The sequence below is a fragment of the Wyeomyia smithii genome, chromosome 1 (assembly GCF_029784165.1).
Source record: "Wyeomyia smithii strain HCP4-BCI-WySm-NY-G18 chromosome 1, ASM2978416v1, whole genome shotgun sequence".
In the NCBI taxonomy this organism is placed as follows: domain Eukaryota; kingdom Metazoa; phylum Arthropoda; class Insecta; order Diptera; family Culicidae; genus Wyeomyia; species Wyeomyia smithii.
The window spans coordinates 165,759,131-165,783,871 of record NC_073694.1 but is presented as its reverse complement, the minus strand read 5'-3'; the positions used below and the strand labels follow the sequence as shown (position 1 = coordinate 165,783,871).

Genomic DNA, 24,741 nt, shown 5'->3' with positions numbered 1-24,741 from the left:
GCAAACTTTTAATTTTCCAATTTTCCTAATCAAAATTTTAAAAAATTATCTTACTGATCGAACTCTGCAGGTTGTCTATCAGAATTCAAAATCTGATAGATTTCCTGTCAGAGCAGGTGTGCCTCAAGGTTCAGTCTTGGGTCCAGTCCTGTACAACATATTCACTTCAGATCTTCCTGATTTGCCTCCAGGATGCACAAAGTCATTGTTCTGCGATGACACAAGCATTTCCGTAAAAGGAAAAAGTCTTCGTGTCATATGCAGTCGATTGCAGAAAAGTTTAGATATTTTTTCTTCCTACTTGCAAAAGTGGAAAATCTCTCCCAATGCTTCTAAAACTCAAATGATAATTTTTCCGCATAAACCTAGGGCTTCTTTCCTCAAGCCAAACAATAATCACGTTGTCAAGATGAATGGGGTTATTTTAAGTTGGTCCGACAAGGTTAAGTACTTGGGACTAATTTATGATAAAAAACTTATTTTCAAAGAGCACATTGAGAGTATACAAGCCAAGTGCATCAAATATACGAGATGTTTATATCCTCTCATTAACAGGAATTCTAAACTTTGTTTAAAGAACAAACTTTTGATTTACAAACAAATTTTTAGACCAGCAATGCTTTATGCTGTACCGATCTGGTCAAGTTGCTGTTCAACAAGGAAGAAAACGCTCCAAAGGATTCAGAATAAAATTCTGAAAATGATTTTGAAGCGTCCTCCTTGGTTTGGTACACTCGAATTACATAGACTTACTGGTGTTGAACCATTAGAAGCTATGTCAAATAAAATTATTTATAATTTTCGACAAAAATCGTTGCAATCCTCAATTGCTACGATAAGCTCCCTTTATAGCCAATAAGTTAGCAATTAAGTTAGTTGTAAGTTTACTTCCCCTTTTCTGACAAGTAGGTTTAAATCCCTACGAATGATAAGTCCTAATTGCGAAAGCAAACAAATCCTAACAATTAAAATTACAAATTTCTAACAGTGTTGAGAAGTCACCATTTGTGATTGGACACACATACTCATTATTTACTAATATTTATCATAAATACTTAAGCTACTAACAAATCCCCCCTTAAAAAAAAAAAAAAAAAAAAAAATGAGTTGTGCGCCAGCATGCAGTGGACCTGCTAAGTCGAGAAGAGATGAAAACAGTTTTTTGCTTCTACCTTTGGCAGTGAACGTTTCGCTTTACGTTCTTTTCACACCTGGAAAGAATGCATGTTACTAGCATATCGCATTGCAAACTGATGCTATGGTGCGGCACTTGTTCATTTTTTTTCCACTCCTGAATCGTCCATTCCGTCCGCCCCCTTGATAGTGGCGTCAAATTTCACTTAAAGAAAACTGCTCACAGACTGACGCAATTCTTCGCTCAACACAATAGATGCTACACCTGTCAACAGTGCCGCCACATGAACAGATTTTGTCTGTATGATTTTGTAAAAATTCTATACCGTGTTTATAAATGGTTGTTGTTGAAAAGCATAGATGGTCAAAAATTTTCCCCAATATAAAAACAGATGATGAGTGGCAACACTGCCCGTCCGTCCGTGCTACCGGTAATTTCAGCTTATCACCGGTTCAGGTGTGTGCGCGAAACGTCCTCCGTGGGGAAGATCTCTATTTTTAACAGATCGACCGAGTGCGTGAGAAAATCGAAATGTGTAAGGAAAGCTCTTAGAACGCCACCCCGCTTATATTTCCCCAGTGGGGCAGCGCCGTCTGGCGTGTGGGTATTCACTCCAATACTTCAAACTGAATAGTTTGCTGGTTCCGGAATTTATACCACAGCACTGCTGAACTGATGTCGTTTTCGTTTTCGCGGTGTAGCTACCCTTTTTCCGTGCTATACTTTGCAGCTTCAAATAAAACATTTTCAGTGTCATTGCATTGGTATGCGTTATAATGGGATAGCTGTCAATTCGTTTTGTTTTGGTCATTATCGCAATCGTCATTTTGTCTGGTTTCCATTTCATATGTCCATCTCGCAAATGTGCTGAGAAAAAAATTACCTGACACTTTACCACGTGGAACGAAAACCAAAACAAACCAGTTTTGACACATACGTGTGAATGTGTTGGTAACTTCCTACAGTACTCTCTGCTTTTTTCGGGTGTCGTCAGGGACAGAAAAAGTGTAGGGAGAGACAGAAAAAGGGTAGTCAAATAAAACATTTTTAGTGTCAAAAGTGTCGTTTGAGTGTAGCTACACCGCGAAAACGAAAACGACATGAGATGTTCGAGCTGCGCCTCCCGTCTTTAATCATTAAACGACCAACGATGTCTGCTGTTTTGACGAAGATGAATTGAAGTGACGCTAACAGGCGAAGGCCTTTCCACAGGTTGACAGAACTATTACACATTCCGAGAGAGTTTCCTCCAACGGCTCCGTACGCGTCTAGTACACGCCTAGAGTTCGATCGAACTTCACAACTTTCCACAATTGTCTACAACTTTATTAAAGACATCACAAAAATTAGGTATGCAAGTTTCGCATTCTGGTTCAATTTTTATAATAGCTATTCCTAAAGCAATCAAATTTCTTAGAAAACATCATCATTTTCTCTACAAATTTTTTTAAGCCAACTAGTGTACTAAAATGAATAAAGCGGATAAATATCATATGATTGTTATTTTGCCAGAACAGTCGTGCGTATCCCAAAATACAGAGGCCAGAGGGGGAAAATCGCACAAGGGAGGATAACCACGAAAAACAAAAAAAAAAAACATTTGTCGCCAGAGACCAGCTACTGGTGCTCCACTGACGAATCAGTCGATTCGATCGGCCCTCCACTTGCCCGCTATCCTGTCACAGAAAGTTCATTAATCTTGTATCACTTGTAATTGATTGTCCCGGGGACTGGATTGGCTCGGTTTCCGCCTCCGGTGGTTTGACATGCATCGTGTGACAACCATCAGGCAATGATGGAAGACTAACCGGTCCCAGGAGAAATCCATTCCGCGCCCCGCAACGGAAGGTGTTTAATTGGGTCACGCGACATGTTTGTGCTAATCGTTTGCCATGCAAGTTTCTCACGCTGGGGAGTAATGCAAGCCGGAAACACATTTTTTGCATATCATCGACAGATATAGATTGAGGAAAAACGCATTTGATTGAATTGCACTGCTTTCTTTCGCCAGGAATGCCTGACGTGCACCCTTGGGGGTGGAAAATGAGAAGAGGAAGTAGCGCGGTTGTAATCACGTGTCAAATTCCGGGGCACCGAGGACCCAAAAGTAGGCCACGAGTTCGAAGGGCACATGTTTGCTCGCTCGCATCCGTTCGACCGAAGAGGGGGGCGGTGGGCGGTGGCAGTGAGTGAGTGAATGAGTGGGCCTGCTGAAACTATCAAGTGGCCATCAGCTGGGAGTATCATACATTAAGTTACAAAGTTACCACGCTATGGGGCGCCTATTCATGTATGTGTGGGTATTGAAACATTATAAGAGATGTGAGAGTCAAGTCGGGGCATAAAAAGGCGCATGTGCTCAAGTTACTTTTGCTCGATTGCGTTGGCTGTGAGTAACCAGCGAGTTCCGCTCGACCAGCAATCAGCTGCAATGTCTGACGGGAAAAACCTTGTGTATGTATGTGTGTGTGAGTGTGTGTGTTCTTATATGCCAACAGAAAAGCACCCTGTTTTATGTAATGCGCTTTTTCCGAAAGGATTATTTTTATACGTCTTCCGACCCCCGGTATCCACTGCCTAGCAAAGTTATCAGGTCAAGGGGTGTGGGTGAGGGACAGAAAAAGAAACTAGAACACAAACAGACAAAGCGCGCAAAGGCAGCCTATCTAGTATGTACCAGTAGTGCAGTGCAGTAGCAGTGCAGGTCTTCCGAAAACGCAACAAACTCTCTATGCTTTTGTCGGATTCAGTTCCACTCCAATTGGGGTTATCCTGAATTATGTAACGATTCGCCTCTGGCTGGGCAATCGAAACGCAACATAACACAGAAACTCGAACGAATATCTGCTAGAGAGCCAACAAACCAAACACGGGAGAAAATGAGATTCGTAATCAAATTAGAAGATTTGGGTGAATAAATGACTGTTTCGGCATTTCCTCTACGGACCAACGGGACCGATGCCGGAAGGAAGCACTATAATATGATATTGATTGGAGCTGCTTTATGACTCCATTTAATTAAAATCAGTGCTTTTAGGGCGGAAAATCGGCCTACTTTGAAGGCGGGGTTGCCCAGAGCAATGATGTGATCAGCAGTTTGTGGAATCAGTTATTACCCGATATTGTCGCTTCGCAATGACGTGATAAATTGGGTAATTAATTTAACAGTCTTAGTTATTCAAATTCAAATGACTGGACCAGAGGCGCATAACAGTTCCCACTAGTGAACCTCCGCCTTCCAGCTACCGTACCCCTACCTTATCGTGGTACCAACTGATGTGCGAGTAACCAGTGGAAAGATCGGGTAACCAACCCTGGTGGGACTGCTGGTCGCATGCTGACAGGGGGTGGGGCTTCCTTCCTCGGAAGGGAGTTTCCTGGGATCGACACCAACAGAAGCGTTCTAAGTAACGCAGCGTCCCTTTCAAGTCCTGGTAGTGCCCGGGACTCTAAACAATGGCACTACGATGGCCCTCCTGCGACATAGTGGGGTTGGTCGCTGGCCTTGCAAGCCCGCACCATTAAAAAACAACAGCAACGAACGCAATAACGTTAAGTACGGACCGGAACAATCGGCTAGGACCTAGGCAACGAAAACGGACTAACGATTGGATTCTCGGAACATGGAACTGCCGATCTCTCAACTTCCTAGGAAGTACCCGCGTGCTTTCCGAGGAATTGAAGACCCGCAAGTTCAACATCGTAGCGCTGCAGGAGGTATGCTGGAAGGGGACGATGGTGCGTACGTACAGGGATGGTCACACCATCTACCAGAGTTGTGGAAGCACACATGAGCTGGGAACAGCTTTTATAGTGATGGGAGTGATGCAGAAGCGGGTGATTGGGTGGTGGCCAATCAGCCCTAGAATGTGCAGGTTGAGGACCAAAGGCCGTTTCTTCAACATTAGTATTATCAACGTGCATAGCCCACACCTCGGAAGTACCGATGACGACAAGGACGAATTTTACGCGCAGTTGGAGAGTGAATATGACCGCTGCCCAAAACATGATGTCAAGATCATCATCGGGGATTACAACGCTCAGGTTGGCCAGGAGGAGGAGTACAGACCGGTGATTGGACGATTCAGTGCACACCAGCTGACGAATGAAAATGGCCTCAGACTAATCGACTTCGCCACCTCCAAGAACACGGCCATACGTAGCACCTTCTTTCAGCATAGCCTCCACCATAGACTCACCTGGAGATCACCGAATAGAACAGAAACACAAATCGATCACGTTTCGATAGATGGTCGGCACTTCTCGGACATTATCGATGTCAGAGCACATCGAGGCGCTAACATCGATTCGGATCACTACCTAGCGATGGTTAAGATACGCCAAAAACTATCCGTTGTGAATAACATACGGTACCGTCGCCCGCCACGGTATAATCTCGCGCGACTGAAGCAACACGACATCGCAACACAGTACGTGCATCGCGCGAAGCTGCACTGCCAGAAGAGGGAGAGCTTGAAGAAGCCCCTCTAGGGGATCGCTGGAATGCCGTGAAAACAGCCATCAGCAGTGCTGCGGAGGAAGTCCTGGGACACGTGCAACCGAATCGACGTAACGAGTGGTTTGACGAAGAATGTCGGCAGATTTTGGACGAGAAGAACGCAGCGCGGGCAACAATGCTGCGTAGAGCCACCCGTCAGAATGTGGAGCGATATAGACTGAAACGGAGGCAGCAAGTCCAACTCTTCAAGGAATAAACCTGAATAATCAACCTAGTGGTGCAGAAACCTTTGTTATACTATCTATTACTATATGCTTATTATGCCAGTAAACCCAAAACGTATATCGACTAAAGAAGTCCGATTTCAATTATAAATTAAATTAATTTAATAGATAGTATTCCAGAGGTTGAACAAAACACGAAAGAAGGAATAGATAGAATAAAATTCTTATGTGTTTTTTACAAATATTCTGAATGTTATCACTAGAGTATGTATATGAGTGTTAATTTTTCGATCATAAACCAACTTTCGTAATGCTGGCTAGAAGAAACTTGAAATTTTTTGGAATAATCAATTTGGCGGAAACGGTAATGGATATAAATTTTCTCGATTTCATACTAGAACTGCGAATATGTATGCTTATTCAATGCAGTTCTATTTGTTTTTAATTCACTATAATCCAAGTTTGAATACCACAATGGTTTAGTTTTTAGAAATCGCAGGACCTAGAATTATGAATCAGCATCGTATATTTATCACGGATTGCAGCAAACTTCTACAAATCTCAAGAAATTATAGTTCAGAAATGTACAGGAATAAACTGAATGCTTTCTAAAATTCGTTCGGAAAATTGGTTCAATTGGTGGGTTAACACTGATGCTCACTCAATTTTTCAATTGCATCTTGAAGAATTTTTTCTCAGCTTTCCAATGCTTGTCTCTGATTGAAAATCGGTAGTTGCGAACAGGGTCAAAATTGCATTTTCCTGATATAATCTAAGACGGCGGCCAAATTCAAGATGGCGGCCAAAATTATGATCACTTCAAATGAAAGCTCTATCATTCCTCTTTACAAAAAAGTGCTACTTGTAGTAGGTTCCATAAAGAATTTCAGAGATATAGCTCAAATAAAACATCAAGAAATGCTAGAATTTCAACTTTTTTAGAAAATATTTCACCCCTTGGCGACCGAGGGTTCATCCAATTCGATCAAACAAAACTTGCATTATCAATTTTTCTCTATTTCTAGCAACTATGTAGATTTATATTAAATTTACTTATATTAAATTGGTTTCAGCGAGAATTGCTCAATTATATGAACGTTTCTTGAATCGTGTGTCATTGAAAATCATATAACTACTGATGGAAGTTGTCAATACAATTTTATTTTAATAGCCTTATCTGAAAGTGAAGGTTTTTTGCAACATTCAAAAATTTTGGCTTTCAAGAGTGTAGTCGAGAACATTAATCTTTTTGAAGGCCTAAGCTGTAAGGTGAAATCCGAAACAGGGACTTCATAAAACTTGCTACGATAACAAGAAGTAAGATAATTTGGATGTATACTCTGTTTGTACTGAATTTGAAATGAGAAAGCAATATTTATATCTTACATAAGCATAGTGTATCATATCATACATCTTTGGTAAAGCTTTCCGAAATATCCGAATCGCTAATTGTGTTATATTTGCATGCTGTGAGGTTAGATTTTGCTACAATGCTTGATTTCAGAATGCTGTAAATGCTTCTTGTTCTTCGAAAATCTGGGTTTTACGTACAATTTAATATAGGGTTATTGCTCCTATATTCATCTCAGTACCTATATTCATCTCATCACGCATTTGATCAAATCATCGTCAAATTTAACCATATTTTCAACGTAAGACTTTCAACCACTTGACAAAATCGAGAAGCAAAGAGATTTACTTTCAATATGTGTAGAAATTTGACGGTAAATTGGACAAATGAGAGAAATAAGATGAATATAGCTGTTGAGATGAATAATGGAGCGATTACCATATAACATCCGAAAAAATCGAAAAAAAAACAAAAAAAAAACGCTTTATTTATTTATGCAATGTTTGCAGCTTTAAAAGAGAGCCCCAGAGCTCTTTGGAAATCACATTGAGCAAGATTTTTTTATTGGTAGCTTGAACTTTAGAATACTGACCGAAGGAGCCATCCACATACCACGTGGACAGCTTTGGGGGGGGGGGGGGGGGGTTGGCTAATGTCCACGGTCAATACAATTTTTTCAGAATTTATATGGGCAGTTGTCCACGGAGGGGGAGGGGGGGGGGGGTCAAAATTGTTAAAAATCTGTCCACGTGGTATGTGGATGGCTCCTTCGGTCAGTATTTTAAAGTTCAAGCTACCAATAAAAAAATCTTGCTCAATGTGATTTCCAAAGAGCTCTGGGGCTCTCTTTTAAAGCTGCAAACATTGCATAAATAAATAAAGCGTTTTTTTTTGTTTTTTTTTTTCGATTCGATTTTGAAATACTACACATAAACAACATATTTACACATACATACGTACAGGCACACATACACATACATACAGAAATTGGTATACAACACATGGCCCTCTGTGACATTTATTTTATCTTAAAAGTTAAATGTCTTATATAAAAAATACTCTTTGATAAATATCTTAAAATCTAAGCCATTAATCAAAAATCCACTCGGTAGCATTCTGGGGGAGCACAGTAGCTTTCGTTTGCATATAAGATCATCAAAATCGGATATTGCGTTCTGTAAGAAATGTGCGTTACTATTTTGTGGCACATACATACAAACAACATACATACACACACACGCACACATACACACACACATACACACGAACAGACATTGCTCAGTTAGTCGAGCTGAGTCGAATGGTATATACGGTTCGGCCCTCCGGACCTTGGATCTATTTAGCGTTTTTCGACCGATTTTATAACCTTTGTTTAGTATAACAAAGGTAAAAAGCGTCGCCAGGAAGAGGAGGAATGTGAAGAACTCGAGCAGCTGCACCGCACACACGAAACACGAAAGTTCTACCAAAAACTCAACGGATCCCGCAGAGGCTTTGTCCCACGAGCCGAAAGGTGTAGGGATAAGAATGGAGGCATTTTGACGGATGATCGTGAGGTGATCGAAAGGTGGAAGCAGCACTACGATGAACACCTGAATGGCGTGCAAGCAGGAGACCACAACAGGAGCGGAGAAGACGTGGTCGGTGCAACGAACGACGAAGATGTGCCACCCCCAACAATAAGCGAAGTTAAGGATGCGATCCGGCAGCTCAAGAACAACAAAGCGGCCGGAAAAGACGACATCGGAGCTGAGCTTATAAAGATGGGCCCCGACAAACTGGCTAGCTCGCTGCATCGGCTGATCGTCGAGATCTGGGAAACAGAACAGCTACCGGGGAAGTGGAAAGAAGGGGTTATCTGCCCCATATACAAAAAGGGCGACAAACTAGACTGCGAGAACTATCGAGCGATCACAGTCCTGAATGCCGCCTACAAAGTGTTTTCCCAGGTCATCCTTCAACGCCTGTCACCATTAGCCAGCAGGTTTGTAGGAAGCTATCAGGCCGGCTTCATGGAAGGACGGTCTACAACAGACCAGATCTTTACACTGCGGCAGATCCTCCAAAAGTGCCGTGAGTTTAGAGTCCCTGCATACCATCTTTTTGTCGATTTTAAAGCCGCATACGATTCAATAAACCGACAAGAGCTATGGAAAATTCTAGACGAAAACGGCTTCCCGGGGAAGCTGACAAGACTAATTAAGGCTACGATGGAGGATGTGAAGTGTTGTGTAAGAATTTCGGGTGGAAAGTCGGACCCATTCGAGTCTCACAGGGGGCTCCGACAAGGTGATGGTCTCTCCTGCTTATTGTTTAACGTCGCGCTAGAGGGTGTTATGAGACGAGCGGGGTTTGACATGCGGGGCACGATTTTCAACAGATCAGGTCAATTTATTTGCTTTGCGGATGACGTGGATATTGTCGGCAGAAAATTTGAGACGGTGGCAGACCAGTATACCCGACTGAAACGTGAAGCAGATAGGATCTGACTAAAGAATAATACGTCAAAAACTAAGTATATGCTTGCAGGTGGGTCCAGGCACGACAGGGCACGCCTAGGCAATACGGTAACAATCGACGGGGATGAGTTCGAGGTGGTCGACGAGTTTGTGTACCTCGGCTCTCTGGTAACTGAGAGTAACGATACCAGCCGGGAGATAACGAGACGTATTATCAGTGGAAGTCGTGCCTACTATGGGCTCCATAAAAAACTACGTTCGCATAATTTGAGTCTTCGCACTAAGTGTATCCTGTACAAAACGCTAATAAGACCGGTCGTTCTCTACGGGCATGAGACGTGGACAATGCTCGAGGAGGACTTGCGAGCACTCGGAGTTTTTGAACGTCGGGTGCTAAGAACCATCTTTGGCGGTGTGCAGGAGAACGGAGTGTGGAGGCGTAGGATGAACCACGAGCTTGCGCGCCTCTACGATGAACCCAATATTCAAAAAGTGGCTAAATCTGGAAGGATACGCTGGGCAGCTAGAATGCCGGATAGCTACCCTGCAAAATTGGTGTTCGCTTCAAATCCGGCGGGAACGAGAAGGCGAGGGGCGCAACGAGCGAGATGGGTGGACCAGATGGAGCACGACCTGCAAAGTACCGGGTGCCCGCGGAACTGGAGGCAGGCAGCCATGGACCGAGTGAATTGGTGGAACCACGTTATGCAGGCCATGTCTTAGGACGTACGGCCATCTAAGTAAGTAAGTAAGTAAGTTATTCAAATCAATTGTTTTGTGACTAGACTCCAGTTATTACATCGTCGAAACTGCATACGCAAAGAACAAAGGCCCATAAAACCCACGTGAAATCTGTGGCAAAGTGAATCGGCACTGTCAAAGCAGCAAACAAGCTACCGATTTCATCGCAGTATAGTGTCCGACCCAAAAAAGTCCCGTAAAGCTTAAGCGGCATCAACACCAGAGTCGGTCGAGGATCGCTTAGAGACGGTTTCCAAAAATGATTATGCTAAGCAACCGTCCGGACGGACACTTGGTTATAAAATTTTGCATACGCCGCACCTAAAAGGCCCGAAAGCCGGAGATTGCACTGTTCTGTGTTGTACAAAAAGTGGTGACATTTACCATGTCAACAAATTGTCAAGCCATGATTATGTATTTTGGACCGAATGTGGATGTTAAGAATTACTTTTGCAATGCTTAGAGTCTTTCGTACGGCTGGTTTAAACAGTTAGGTTAAATCCTATCAGCCTATTACACTTTAAGATGGCAGATTGCGTTTTATAGTACTTTTGTTTGATCGGTAAAACCATTGTTAAGGAAGTAATCGAACGGAGAGAAATCGTTTTTGCGTTATTTTCGATGATTTGAAGCTTTGATCAGTTTTCTTGAACATTCTGACTGAAAATAAAACACTTGTTTTCTACTTTCTACTAAAACGAATGAAAGGGGTGCATTATACGTGCAGTGTAAAAATTATTTTCATTTTGGATTATCACTGGTCGACATAATGAAACCACAAAACTGACTTCGAACAAGTCAAACGTAGACTACGCATAATAAATTGGCGTAGTATAATTTGTAAAGAAGGAAATGTCAACGAAGAACACCAAAAACCAAAACCAAAACTAAAACCAAAATTTTATGAAATAATTAATCCAATTATATCAGAAAATACCACTAAAAAAAAGAAGACGAACGAACACCAACAAATATCCAGTGTGGTTTAATCCACAATTGAAGAACCTAAAAAATAGAAAACAAAAAGCACATAAAATATACAAAGAAGACAACAATAGCGAAAATATTCAAAAATACCAAGAAATTTGCTGTCAACTTGACGCAGCCATTAAAATTGCACATGAAGAACATAACCCTAAAATCAAACATCAAATCAAGTCTCGCCCTAAGAACTCCTTCAATTACGTAAAAACCAAAATAAAAATTAACAACTTTCCATCACGAATGCATCTTGACAGTAATGTACGTAGAAGCTCTTTATACGGACTTTAGCAAGGCATTAGGAGAATCGACATACCTTTACTGCCGGTAACCGCAAGTCAGTCCCATCTGTCAAAATGTTAAAACGAAAAAAAAAAGCTTCGAAAGATATTTCATTCACGCTCAGTTATCACTTATTTAAGTTGAATTATTTTAACAACGAGGTGAGCCGCGAGAGGCGGATTGCGGCGGCGAATAGGGCTTATTACGGATTGCGTAGCCAGCTTAGGTCCCGTAGCCTACAGATCCGTACGAAATTTGCGCTCTATAGGACTCTGATCCTCCCGGTGGCGCTCTACGCACATGAATCGTGGACGTGGGAGGAGGCCGATCGACGAGTGCTTGGGGTCTTCGAGCGTAGAATCCTGCGATCAATACTCGGAGGCAAACTAGAGAACGGGGTGTGGCGCAGGCGCATGAATCACGAGCTGTACGAAGTATACAAACACGCTGATATTGTCAAGCTGATGAAACACGGCAGGTTACAGTGGGCTGGCCATGTAGCACGGATGGCGGATGAGCGACCGGCAAAGATAATATTTAGTAGAGAACCGGATAGAGGCCGACGACTTCGAGGCAGACCGCGCACGCGCTGGGTGTGTGCTGTCGACGAGGATGCCAGAGCAGCGGGTGTAAGGGGAGACTGGAGAGTAGCAGCCCAAGACCGAGTTTTGTAGAGACGTATTCTGGATTCGGCATAGGATCTTAATGATCTGTCGCCATAAAAGTAAAGTAATGTATTTTGACAATATTCATGCTAAAATATAGTTTGCATACTAGCCTGCACTAATTACGTTGTAAAAACCATTGATATAATTGATTTTATGATAAAAACCTTGAGTGTGACTAACTTGCCGTTACATTCTACACCGAAGAGAAAAGTAACCGCAAGTCAGTCACATTGCCATGTTGAAACTATAGTGCGTGTTGACGTGTTGTTATTCGTTGCCGTGAAAAACTGTCAATCCTTCGCTGTTGGAAAGTGTATGTTCATGAGAACCTTTCAAGAAACGTCGAAGTTGGAAAATCTCATGATGTACGGAACCGATGAAAGCTTATCCGGTGAGGACTCGGATAAAGAAACTGAAGCCGGGACTGCAGTTGGTTCATCCGACAACAAATGTCGAGATGATCCAAATTCATTTGAGGTTCGAGCATCACCTTTGGAGATTTCTTGGAACGATTCCCTGGATTCTGATGGAAGTTTTTTGATACTCAAGATTTTGCGGATAGATCGACGAAGAAGCGAACCAAGAAAAAAAATTGACTTGAATTCGTATTAGCAGAAAATTGCTCCACATAAATTCATCACCAATTCAAACTAAAAAATAATCCCAATAATTGATAATTATTTCTAGATAACTTATCTTCATCTAAACGGTCGTATCGAACTCTTTTTTACTCCCATTCATTTTACTGTTGTATTATGCATGTTTTTTTTTGTAAATCGGGACTGACTTTCGGTTATTTTTCTTCTGGGACTGACTTGCGGTTACTTTGCCTAATGTGACAATTCGACTTGGTATTGATTTCCACTTTTGTTGAACAACAACAACAATATCGCACGCTAGCCTGGGGGCTAATGCGGTCTCGATCGACTAGATAAGTTGAGAGAATTCGTTATCGATATTGTTTTCGGCACATTTTGCATGTTATAGGATAAGTACAACGATACACCGTGCCCCAGTGCTGAGAAAATTTCCTGCTCGAAAAGTTCCTCGACCTGATCGGGAATCGAACCCGATATCACAACCGTGTGGGAGAGGAGCTAGCCGACCGACATCGCTAACCACAGAACCACGGGGACCACAAATAACAAACCACTATTTTTCATCGGTACATCTGAAAATAAACTCAAAGCTAGGTCAAAATACGATGCTAACTCGAAAATGACAAAATTACAGATGGGACTGACTTGCGGTTACCGGCAGTTTATTGCTCTTCAAGCTCGAGAAATACGGAATGGAAACAAAATTTTTGGAATGGCTGCAGTCATACTTAACAAAACGAACACAAATAGTTCGCTTTCAGAATTCCTTTTCAAACCCAATAGAAGTAACTTCGGGGGTTCCTCAAGGTTTTCAACTGGGCCCTCTTCTTTCTATATTATACGTGAATGACATTTCCTTTCTTCTTAAATCAATATATGTGCTTGTATATGCTGACGACATGAAGCTCTTTATAGAAATAATCAATGCAGAAGACTTCGAGATATTCCAGAATGAAATTCATGTATTCCACACTTGGTGCAACAAAAGTCTATTATAGCTCAACATTAAAAAATGCCTTCAACAGAAAAACAGGAACACCACTAACAGACATTTTCTTAGGAAATCAACCAGTAGAAAAATGCAAAATCGTAAGGGATCTAGGCGTAGTCTAAGACTCCAAACTTACATTCATAGAGCATTATAACACAATAATCAACAAAGCCAATAGTATGCTGGGCTTTATAAAACGCTTCGGCCATAATTTTCAAGACACATATATAATCAAATTATTATACATTACATACGTCCGACCAAATTCCGAACGCATTGAATCTGTCCAAAAACAATTTCTTTTGTACGCGCTTCGACAGCATTTCCCTTATCATCATATGAAGCACGCTGCATGCTTATAGACAAACAAGCACTCAAAGAACGCCGCGAACTTTCAATGCTTTATTTTATCAATGACATTATTTCTCAACGCGTGCAATCTTCTAAGTTATTATCGCAATTAATTTTATCGCATGATGCGTCACTATAATCAGAACTGCGAAAATATCAACATCACTATGGACAGAAATAAAATTAAAAAACGACTAACTACAGGAAATAATGTATAGAATATAAAAAACCTTGTATTATTATAACTGTAGTCTACATTTGCTTGACGAAATGAATAAATAAATAAATTTCTAAAAAAATGCACTCCTAAGAAATAAAAAAAAAATATAGTTATTCGACCATTCCTATGAATTTTGGTGTCCAGTTTTTAAAACGCTACAAAAGCTCTCACCCACTCCAACGAGAACGTTAATCACGCGTCTCCTTTCGCTCTTGAATCGATGGAGACGTAGATACATTGTTCTAGGGAACGAGCTTAGGGGGAAATTTGTATCTAGAGCTCGATAGTAATATTCTGAAGAAAAACTTTTTTCTACAAAATTGTGCAATATTATGGTGCGCACATTCTTCAGTAATTACATATTAGGGTGACCTAAATTTTCGATGAAATGCAGCATCTAATTCTCTTATTTTTGCAGATAGAGTTAAACGATGCTCTACAACGTTGTAGCCCCGTAAATTTTTTCTATCTTTTAAAATAACCGATTTAGAGTTATTTAACTAAATCACAAGAAAAAAACTGTGGGTTCGCTCCCAAAGCCCAAACCGGAAAAAATGAAAGATTGTAGGTATTCAACAATGCCTGTGAATTTTCGTGTCCCTAGCCATTATCAAAACGCGACAAAAGCTGTCACCCACTCTAACGAGAACATTATTCGTGCACCTTCCTTCACTGTTGAATCGATGGAGACGCCAAGTACATCGTTCTAGAAATCGGGTTTAGGGGGAAATTTAGATCTAGGGCTCGATAGTAGAATCCCAGGGAAAAATTTTCTAAGAAATCCAGCATCTAGCTTTCTTATCTTTGCATATAGAGCTAAACGATGTTCTACAATGTTGCTGTAGGGTCAGAATTCGTGAAACGGATCACTAAAAATCGCGATGTCTAATTTTTTCAAATAAGTATTAAAAACTTCAAGAGGTTCACTCGGGAAGTTGATTTTCCAATTTTTATTGAAGTTGAGTAAGTTTACAAGTTGTTATTGTCATTTGAAATCTAGGTCAAAATTGTTTTTAAACAGACATAGCTTTAAAAATATTGCATCGAATTTGATGAAATTTTCACAGCAGATGCATGCTAAGTTGTAGTTTACGAAAACATTATTTTTGAAGATTTTTTTTTTCAATAGTAACTATTTAAAACAATATGTTGAAAATCTATGTTCTGGGGCACTGAAAAATCTGAAAAAATCACAAGTATTTTTGACGAAATTTCGAGACTGCCCTGAAAATTTCGCGGTGGTGATGTTTTTTGATCAAAAGATATGGGCCATCAAAGTTGGTGCCAAGCACATTTTCAAGTGTGAAGTGAGTAAGCAGTACTACTATTGACAATCCCAGTTTCAGTTATATGCAAAAATTCTGTAAGGTTTGTAAAATTAGTTTAATAGAAACGATTTTTAGTCGCAAAATAGTCAAAGTATGCTTAGTTTGTTATCCAACTTAATGATGAAGACAGTATATTTTATGTCCCTTACAACTCGCAAGCCTACCTACACATTTTACTAAAAAAATAATGCAAAATTTAGTTAGTGGACAACCGTACAGAACGCAACAGCGGGTTAATGTCGCCCGTGCTATTACTTTTAGCCATTATGGTGCACTTTTTGGTATGAGAACTGAAGAAAACTTGGTTTAGGAGCATTTCTCGCTTGAAAAATGCGTTGCGGCACCAACTTTGAAGGCCCATATCTTTTGATCAAAACATATCACCACCGCGAAATTTTCAGGGCAGTTTCGAATTTTCGTCAAAAATACTTGTGATTTTTTTCAGATTTTTCAGTGCCCCAGAACATAGATTTTCAACATATTGTTTTAAATAGTTACTATTGAAAGAAAAAAAAAATCTTAAAAAAAAATGTTTTCGTAAACTACAACTCAGCATGCATCTGCTGTGAAAATTTCATCAAATTCGATGCAATATTTTTAAAGCTATGTCTATTTAAAAACAATTTTGACCTAAATTTCAAATGACAATAACAACTTTTAAATTTACTCAAATTCAATAAAAATTGGAAAATCAACTTCCCGAGTGAAACTCTTGAAGTTTTTGATACTTATTTGAAAAAATTAGACATCGCGATTTTTGGTGATCCGTTTCACGAATTCTGACCCTGTGCCGTTAATTTTAAGTAACTTTGCAAAAAAACATTTCTATCTTTCAAAACAACCGATTCAGAGTTACTTGATAATTCATGTTGAAATGAATTTCTTTATAGATCTCAACCTCTATTAAAAAAATTGTTTTCTATTTCTCCACCCTGGTCTTTTTATTAACAGATTTTTTTTTGTAAAGTAAAACAAAGTGTTTGTTAAGAGCATTTTTTTATAATTTTTTTTTTCATTGCGTTAATTTTTTTTCTTAAGCTTCATCAGTTTCTTACAATCCGTTCTCAGACAGTTTTTTCTCTACAAACATTAGTTCCTGAGCTAGAATGCTTTGAGTAAACCTATGACAAAATGCATACGGGGACGTCCACATTCCACGTGGACAAAAAAAATTCAGCCTAATGGTTGGAGGACGCCGCAGAAATTGATTCCAAATTTAGCTGGTTCCATAGATGGATGAGGCTAATGACAAAACTGAACCAAAATTTAGCTTACAGCATAGGTAAAGGTGCCTCAAAGAGTTAAAACAAAATTCATGAAAAGTGGTTCAAAATTGGCTTAAAAATTCCTAACTTTTTACCTGAAATTCTGGAAAAGTTCTCAACACATGCTCAACATGCCTGAAGAATCTTTCAAAAAAAAAAAAAAAAAAAAGAAGAGACCAGAAATAACATGATTCATGATCTCAAATATTGCTGACAACAACTCCAAAAACCAAAATATTTGTCATAGGCCAATGTATAGATTGTCATTTTTTGAAAAAAAAATCGTGTCCACGTGGACATTTCATTTCTTCCTCCCAAGTAACAATTTAAGTCGTATTGCATTCTTTTAGCGGTTTTCATGACCAATTTCGCAAAATTGCTGTTAAAACTAAAAATACTATCAGAACCTCCTGATAACCGCTATAAGTTTGCTTTACAGCCATGTGGCCCACCCTAGTAACAACACTGGTTTTATCAAAGTTTTATAGCGCTATTTTGGCTGTATCAAGCGCTATAAAACTTTGATAAAACTAACATTGTTACTAGGGCACTCTTGCCAAGCTTATTGAATCAATTATAAGAATGGCAATAAAACTGCTTTAAAACCACATGGAAAGAGTACCGCATACTATAAGCAACTGGCATTACCTCTTTAAGAGCGCAATAAGTGTGGTTGCATTATTGCGCTCTGCTACTTGCCACAATAAGTCCAAATCAACTTTTCATTGCTTGACAGCAACCGTAATAAGTTGATTTGTTGTGCCGTTCCTGCACACACACCAGAACATCACGCCACTTTTTTTAATAAGGAAATCTCTCGTCGCGGGAGAAATGTTTCACCTGTGTTGGTTATCATCGTGCAATCGATTTTATTTGATGGTGATATTGTAGAAAGATAAGGAATAAGGAGGGGTTTTTGGTAGGTTTTGTAGCTCTCAAGCATATGCGCATGAAATTTTGTCGTGCATTTTGAGATCATAGGCGCTTAAAATTTATGCGCCATCAAAATAGTACGGGCTTACAAAAATGATCTCATTGTTAGCAAAAATGAATTGGATTGTTTCAGCTCAGTTTTCAGAAAAAAAATCTAGCCGTGTTCTTCAATACAGAGATAGATCAAAATCAACTCTGGATATTCAATTCATTTGTTAGTCAGACGACGATTCGATTTTCGTTTCAAGATTATAAAAAGTTTCAAAAATATCAATATGGCGCGGTTGGTAATAAGTTGGCATTAATCGTAGCCGCAATAAGCCTAGTTCAATGATATATATGTTGTAAGGTGCGGCAAAGGTTGGATGCCTGCATTATTAGGCCTAGACCTAGACAACCTTATTTTTATGAAAAATCTGGCATCACACCGACGATAATGAGGAATCGACAAATTTTGATATAAATAGAGAGGTGCACGAAAAATGCAACGATACATACTTAGTTTAATTGAATATTGAATATATTTCGAAATATATCAATAGTGTCTTGCCCCTACCTTATTTTTAAGGACGCATAATTTAACGACATAGGAAATTATTTTCAACCAAAACAAGACAAACTGGCGATAAAATTTAAAAAAAACTACCGAAAAGTACTAAGTTTGCTGTGTTACTTTATTAGATTTTTGGAGTTCTACGTCATCAATGTTCACAAATACGCTGCAAGATGCTCTAAAGCATTTTACACACATCTTACGGAGACTGCGACAGAATTCTGCATCACACTAAACCAACTCAGCTGCTTTTGTCTCACCTGTATGTATATCATTGCCTGCATATATTTGTTTACAAGTTTGACAGGTTAAAACTGGGCATTTGAATGACTGCAATAAAACTGGTTTCTATGTTATATGACAGCAAGCTGGAGTGGTTTTAAGGGGCAATAGATAGTAATAATAAAACCAATAATAAAGCAAAATCGCATTGACTCTTGCCGGTTTTATTGGAAGTTTTATTAGAGTTTTATTGACAGCTATCAGTGTTCATTACGACTTGCTATTTTTGGCAACGGGTTTAACCGCCATAAAACCGTTGGTAATATTCATTGCTGTGATAAAACCGTTATAAAACCAAGTAGCTATAGAATTGTTACTTGGGCTCCTCCCACTACCGTGGAAAAGCGTGGACATTTGCGTACCCCCTAGCCCCCATAAGTTGTTCGCGCTGTTCACGAAATTAGTCTTGAGTCAATTAGTCAATCAGTTACATACGTGTGGAAAGCTTTATTCAAATCAAAAATAGTCGATATTCGACCATAGGTCAACTAGCATGAAAACGCTAGGCCTAGAGCATTTTACCGGTTTGATGGTTGCTACGATTTAACAGATTGCAAATTTTTGAAGGTTTACCACATTTTAGTAGGGTTCGTTTGTCGAGGTTGATCGCGCACGGCCCTACGTTGTGCATATTGATTTCGCCCTTTGGCATTACGATGGGCAATTAAGGCCCAGGGAGAAGTTTTCTTCGCACACCACGGAACGCACAATTTACAAAATTTACAGCGCTTCTTAAAATTTTTAAGCGACATTGATTGTGTAGGATGATTGTAGGATCTATATAAAGTATGTTTATCACGAAGCTTATCATAAAAACTTGTTTCAATGTTATTTGCGATAAAAATTACTATTGCTTCAAACAAACCTGTGGCCAAGACGCACCGCACCGCACCAAAGGCCAATATGCTCCAAAGCAGAATATGCCCATCCCGCATTATCAATAACCATAAACGGATGATAATCCTTATGGTTCGGCGGGGGCCTAGTGTGGTTGGTAACGTCTCCGCCAACCACGCTCGACGCCTGGGTTCGAATCCCACCGCCGACATAGGTGTCGATGGTTGTGAGGTGGCGTGATCCACTCACAACCAACCCAACTGGTCTAGATTCAATCCTAGCCGACACCGGGAGATTCTCTGAGGCGAAAAATCTCTGGGATCACGCCTTCCATCGCATGAGGAAGTAAAGCCGTTGGCGCCGGTCCGTTAATAAACGGGTCGTGAGTTAGGGTCCTGGGTGTGGAGTCGCCTCCCTGGGCGTCGGTGATTGGCCACAACAGTGGCGGAACTAGACCGACGGAAAATAAGCGAGAGTAAAAAAAAAAATCCTCATGGTTCAATGATACCCCATACAGTCGGGACTATATCCCGAACTAGTTTTTAAGCACGTTTTACGGTTATTGATTATGCGGGATAGCAACACACGAAGTGTGAAGCGCTTGAAATCTCACAATTAAAACCAAAAGCAGTGGACCATACCTTAAGTTGTCAAGCAATTTTCTGCAGCGCTTCATAATGCATTCTACCTGGTCTATTTTTCCCCTTTCCTCTCTAGTTTTGCGTATTTTTGGAAGCATAGACCTTTTCCCGTGCCCTGCAGAGGATGGAACTATCACCAATCGATTCATTGACCAATTTTACTAAGAAATGATATATTTCAGGTTGCCAGCCCAGCGGCTTCTAGTTAGTGCGAATTTGGGTTCATTTTTTCTCAGTGTGCACCGTTTCAAATTTACAAAGGCACAAGACTTGGTAGTAGTTAATGCGTCATCTATGAAAACACTATTTTATGTTTGTTCCAAGGAAGCAAACATGAAATAACGTTTTCACAGGGAACGCATTATCTATTTCCGAGTCTTGTGCTTTTGAAAATTCGAAGTGGTGGTCCGAAATCAGTTGTTTGTGGCTTCAATATCGTTTCACCTTAATAGCATGGGCCATCTTACCCAACTGGTGCGTTTTGAACGGTTCTCCCCTATTTCGGATGCCTATAACAATTGTTGCATTTAATTTAGCATGGAATTTTCAATAACCAAACCGAGTCTGTTGAACAATTTAGAAAGCTGCGAACATACCGAGAATCGATATTTTGATAATTATTCCAGCAAACTATCAGTTTTCATCTATCAGTTTTTAGGTACATGTAAAGAACTCATAAATAAACGTTAGAGATAAATGGAAGTAATGGCAAATCAGTGTCTCCACATCGACAATTAGGTTTTTTTCCTCGTAAAACCCATAACCCACAAAAGAGGAAAGTTAACTGCGTAGTTGTTTTTTTTTTTTTTTTGGATTTTATTGCTGATGTCGTAGATCGGTTTCGTAGCAGCAGGAAAATTGATTTGCTTTCTTTTGTGCGGGTTCGGCTAGACTTGGGATGTGGAGTAAATAAAATTGACCAAACTAACCAATTGCTGTCAACTCTTCTGTTTGGCGTAGGGGGTGAGCCCGATCTTGGTTGGTTTGTTAGGTTTGATAAGAGTCGTTTGGTTGCGGTGAAGCAGTACTATTTTTTTTCCTCTCCCTGTAGTCGTGTACAGAAAGAAGAAAGGAATCGGTCTAAGAGCGGTGTGACAGCGTGTATAACACAAAAGCAAGAAACGCTAATTGGATCGTGATGGAATGAATAGGTACGGAAAATTGCTGATGGCAAAAATCCGAAGACCCAGTCAAGGACCGGAGGAAACTGACAAGGGTTCTACTAGTCGTCCATGTCACATGGCTGCGCAGGGGTAATCAAAGTGTTGTTGCTTCACGGGTCACTGCAGTTGGTAGATCTGGATAATTTAATAACAAATTGCACGGTTATAGACCTAGTGTTGCCAGACCGTTTTACTTTTTTACGGAGGCAGTGCGAACAACCAACAGTATGATTGAGGAAATTTAGCAGTGCGCGTAAGCATTTATGAAATAGGATTAGTGTGCGTGTATCATCCCGCAGTGTATTCGCTGAGGTTCGGGGATTACACATTGCACGAATAATTATGGTTTTTACGGAATAACAGAAAAAGAAAACAGGTAAATGAAACAATTTTGTTGAACGATGTGAAATATACGTAGAATATAGTAGAGGAATGGAAAACTTGGGCACGGAAGGTATGACAACGGATGTTAATACGTATGCGAGTGATATGAAATGTCATCAGGTTTTTGTTTTCGTCACTACGAACAGTGTATCGCTCTCGGGAAGGGGCAGCAGATTGAATAGAGGGAGAAGAAGGGGGTGATGCGCAAGCTTGGAGAAAAAACTTATACGAGAAATTATCGATACTTCTAATCAAATGGCGACAGTTGTGGTGGTAGTGGTGGTGGTAATGTTTTTTTTTAATGATTTGGTGAATTGAGACAGATGAATGGCTTGTGAACGTGATGATTTTCGCTTGATTATCCAACGATGAGATGGCGGCCGACGGCGTGATTAGCTTGGTGGTGGTGGTGTGTGGTAGTAGCGATGATTGTACTCACAACAAACACGAACAAAGCATGCGGTGGTGTTGTTTTGAGAAGGTAGAAGAGTATTGTTTTTTTTTGTTTTGTTTGAGAGTGACAACTCACCGAAACTAGTCTTCTGCTGCTGCAGAGATGAGGCTTGCTGCTGGGATTGCTGTAGCAGTGTAGTCGTAGGTTGTGTCTGACCATAGGCTCCAAATTGCGTGAAAGAGGTTTGCTGATTCTGGAATGCTTGATTGGCCGCACTGTTAATAGTACTGGTTGCACTGCTGTTTCCGTAGGGAAACCGCTGACTGAAGGGTGACTTTTGCTGTGCCAATGCGGACATGATTTGGTGATGCTGCTGCTGCTGCGACATGATTCCGCCTGTACCACTGGACGAAGATACGGAGGAGATGGAGGTTTGTGACGAGGCACCCCCGGTGGCGGATGACGGCGACGATAGACCGGTACCGGAGCCGGTATTTGCAGTTCGTGCACTTCCGGCGCTAGCACAGTGATGCGTACTGTTGATCTGATTGATCTTGGCGATGATACTATCATTGCTGTTGGCGGCCGCCAGGACCAGACTTTGGGCACTGTTTTTCGTAGCGCTGTTGTTATTGCGTTCGGCTGCCAGGGCCGAATTCAGTTCATCGAAGATAAAATAGCTGTGACTGCTGCTGTGCTGCTGGTCAGGCGAGTGGCTGTTCGGCGTGTGACGCTGCTGCTGTGAGGCTGCCGGTGATTGCTGTTGGCTATTTAACATTGGAAATCCTTTATGGTAAAACCTGGATGGGTTCGTGAAAATAGCCGGATGAGGCCGACGTTAGTTTTTTTTATTTGCGATGTAGTTTTGCAGAAAGGAGCAGTTTGCTGAGGGTGTTTGGTGTTCTCTTATATATTTTTTGTTTCGGTGAAACACTATAATTGCACTTCTATCTCGAGGTGAGTGTGACGAAATTGACTGTGGCTTCAGCTATGGGTGTGACATTCAAAATGCTTTTGCGCTGACGCTTACGATCGTGTGGTTTATTTAGTAAACAGTTGATGTTAGTAGTGATTTTCCGGCGACAAGTAATGACTCCTGGACGTATCTTGTTTTTTTTTTGTTTTTAAATGTGAATTTTGATTATTTACTTCGACACGACAGATGCTGACGGAGATGGATTTGACAGTTCATGGATGGGACAACGGCTTCGATATTTGTGCAACCGCCAGTTGCTAAAATCGTCGCCGTTCACGTCGTTTCCCGGCGGAAGTTTTTGCGAGAGTATGGCAGTAGAAATTCGACACACTCACACACTGTCACCATTTGCTTCGTACTAATTTACTTTGTGTATGCTTCGAGGTACGGTTTCGGAATGGTTAGAACGCTTGAAATGGTTGTTGCATTTGGTTTAGGAATACTTCATTTCAAAGACTTGAGAGTGTTTGGTTTTTTAGGTCGGACTTTCTTATCCTAAATTGGCACAAAATAGGGAAAAGGGAGAGAAGAGTTGATAGAAGAAAAAACATTAATATGACGGTTCGTGTTCCGAGTTGACGGTGCGTGTGTTTTTTTGGTTGGAACGTTTTGGCAGTGGTCGTGACGGATGCGTGAGTGTCACACGCGCGCGCGGCCCGTTTGAGTATTATCATTGATGGCAGCACTGGCACTGAAAAAAGTGTCAATTTCGCGACTCAGTTGGGCCTCCATGTTTGGGAATTGTTGTTGTTTGGTATGTCAATGCGATAAGCAACTTCCAAGGAAGGAACGGAAAAAGAAAAACAGCTATCAAACAAACGGCAAACAAGCAAAGCATAAATAAATAGAGCACGATATTTCCAACTGAAACAACCAGATGACCAGAACGCATGGTATGGTAATAGAACGAACGAAGTAAATTCAAACGCGAACGGAAAGAAAACAACGATGACGATGTCGAAAACCTAAGACAAAACTTTACAGTCACGCATACGGAATTGCAAAACATACCACGTAACGAGAAGGAGAGTGGGGAAGTGCGACGGTGCCAGTATTGGTAACCGGCGGGCCGTTGGCGCTGCTGCTGCTACTGCCATTGCTGACGTTTTCGGTGTGAATTGAATGTGCACTAGCGTTGTGTATGTTAAGAACATCTAAGCGATTTCAAGGAGAGTCTAATAAAAAAGCGATATGTGTCGTGCTACTGCGACTGAGGCACAGACTCTGAGGGTCGCGGATGTTTTCCGCAAAGGGGAAGGGAGCGCCACATTGCATATGTGGTAATCTCACCTACAAGCAGACCAGACATACGTCAAATCGATTTCAGTTCGTAACACCCATGTCAAAAGGTCGTAAGTGCAAGTGTAAACAAAACGAGTGAGGGATGATTTTCGCAGTATAATTTACACTCACGACCTTTTGCCGTTCTGCTCGTGAATTATTTCGGTATCGATCCTGCAGTGATACCTAAGTTTTTGGAGAAAACTCCAGGCACTAACCACTAACAGAAAAGACCGTAAAAAT

At 40.7% G+C, this 24,741-nt stretch overlaps 1 protein-coding gene across 5 annotated transcripts in view; it reads right to left on the bottom strand.

The window, feature by feature from the left end:
- Positions 1 to 24,741, bottom strand: part of LOC129717741 (RNA-binding protein Pasilla) — a 141,796-nt gene that overhangs the window by 66,627 nt on the left and 50,428 nt on the right. For 2 of the 5 annotated variants that reach the window (XR_008726734.1, XM_055667860.1), the window contains exon 2: positions 22,377 to 23,041. The exons of 2 other annotated variants lie outside the window; for them this stretch is intronic. Coding sequence is in view for 2 of the 3 variants with exons in the window: in XM_055667860.1 (XP_055523835.1) it covers positions 22,377 to 23,041 (665 nt within the window). In the remaining variant the exon portion in view is untranslated. Of the gene's footprint in view, positions 1 to 22,376; positions 23,713 to 24,741 lie in introns of all 5 variants that reach the window. One more of the 5 variants, XM_055667861.1, reaches the window with a different exon arrangement.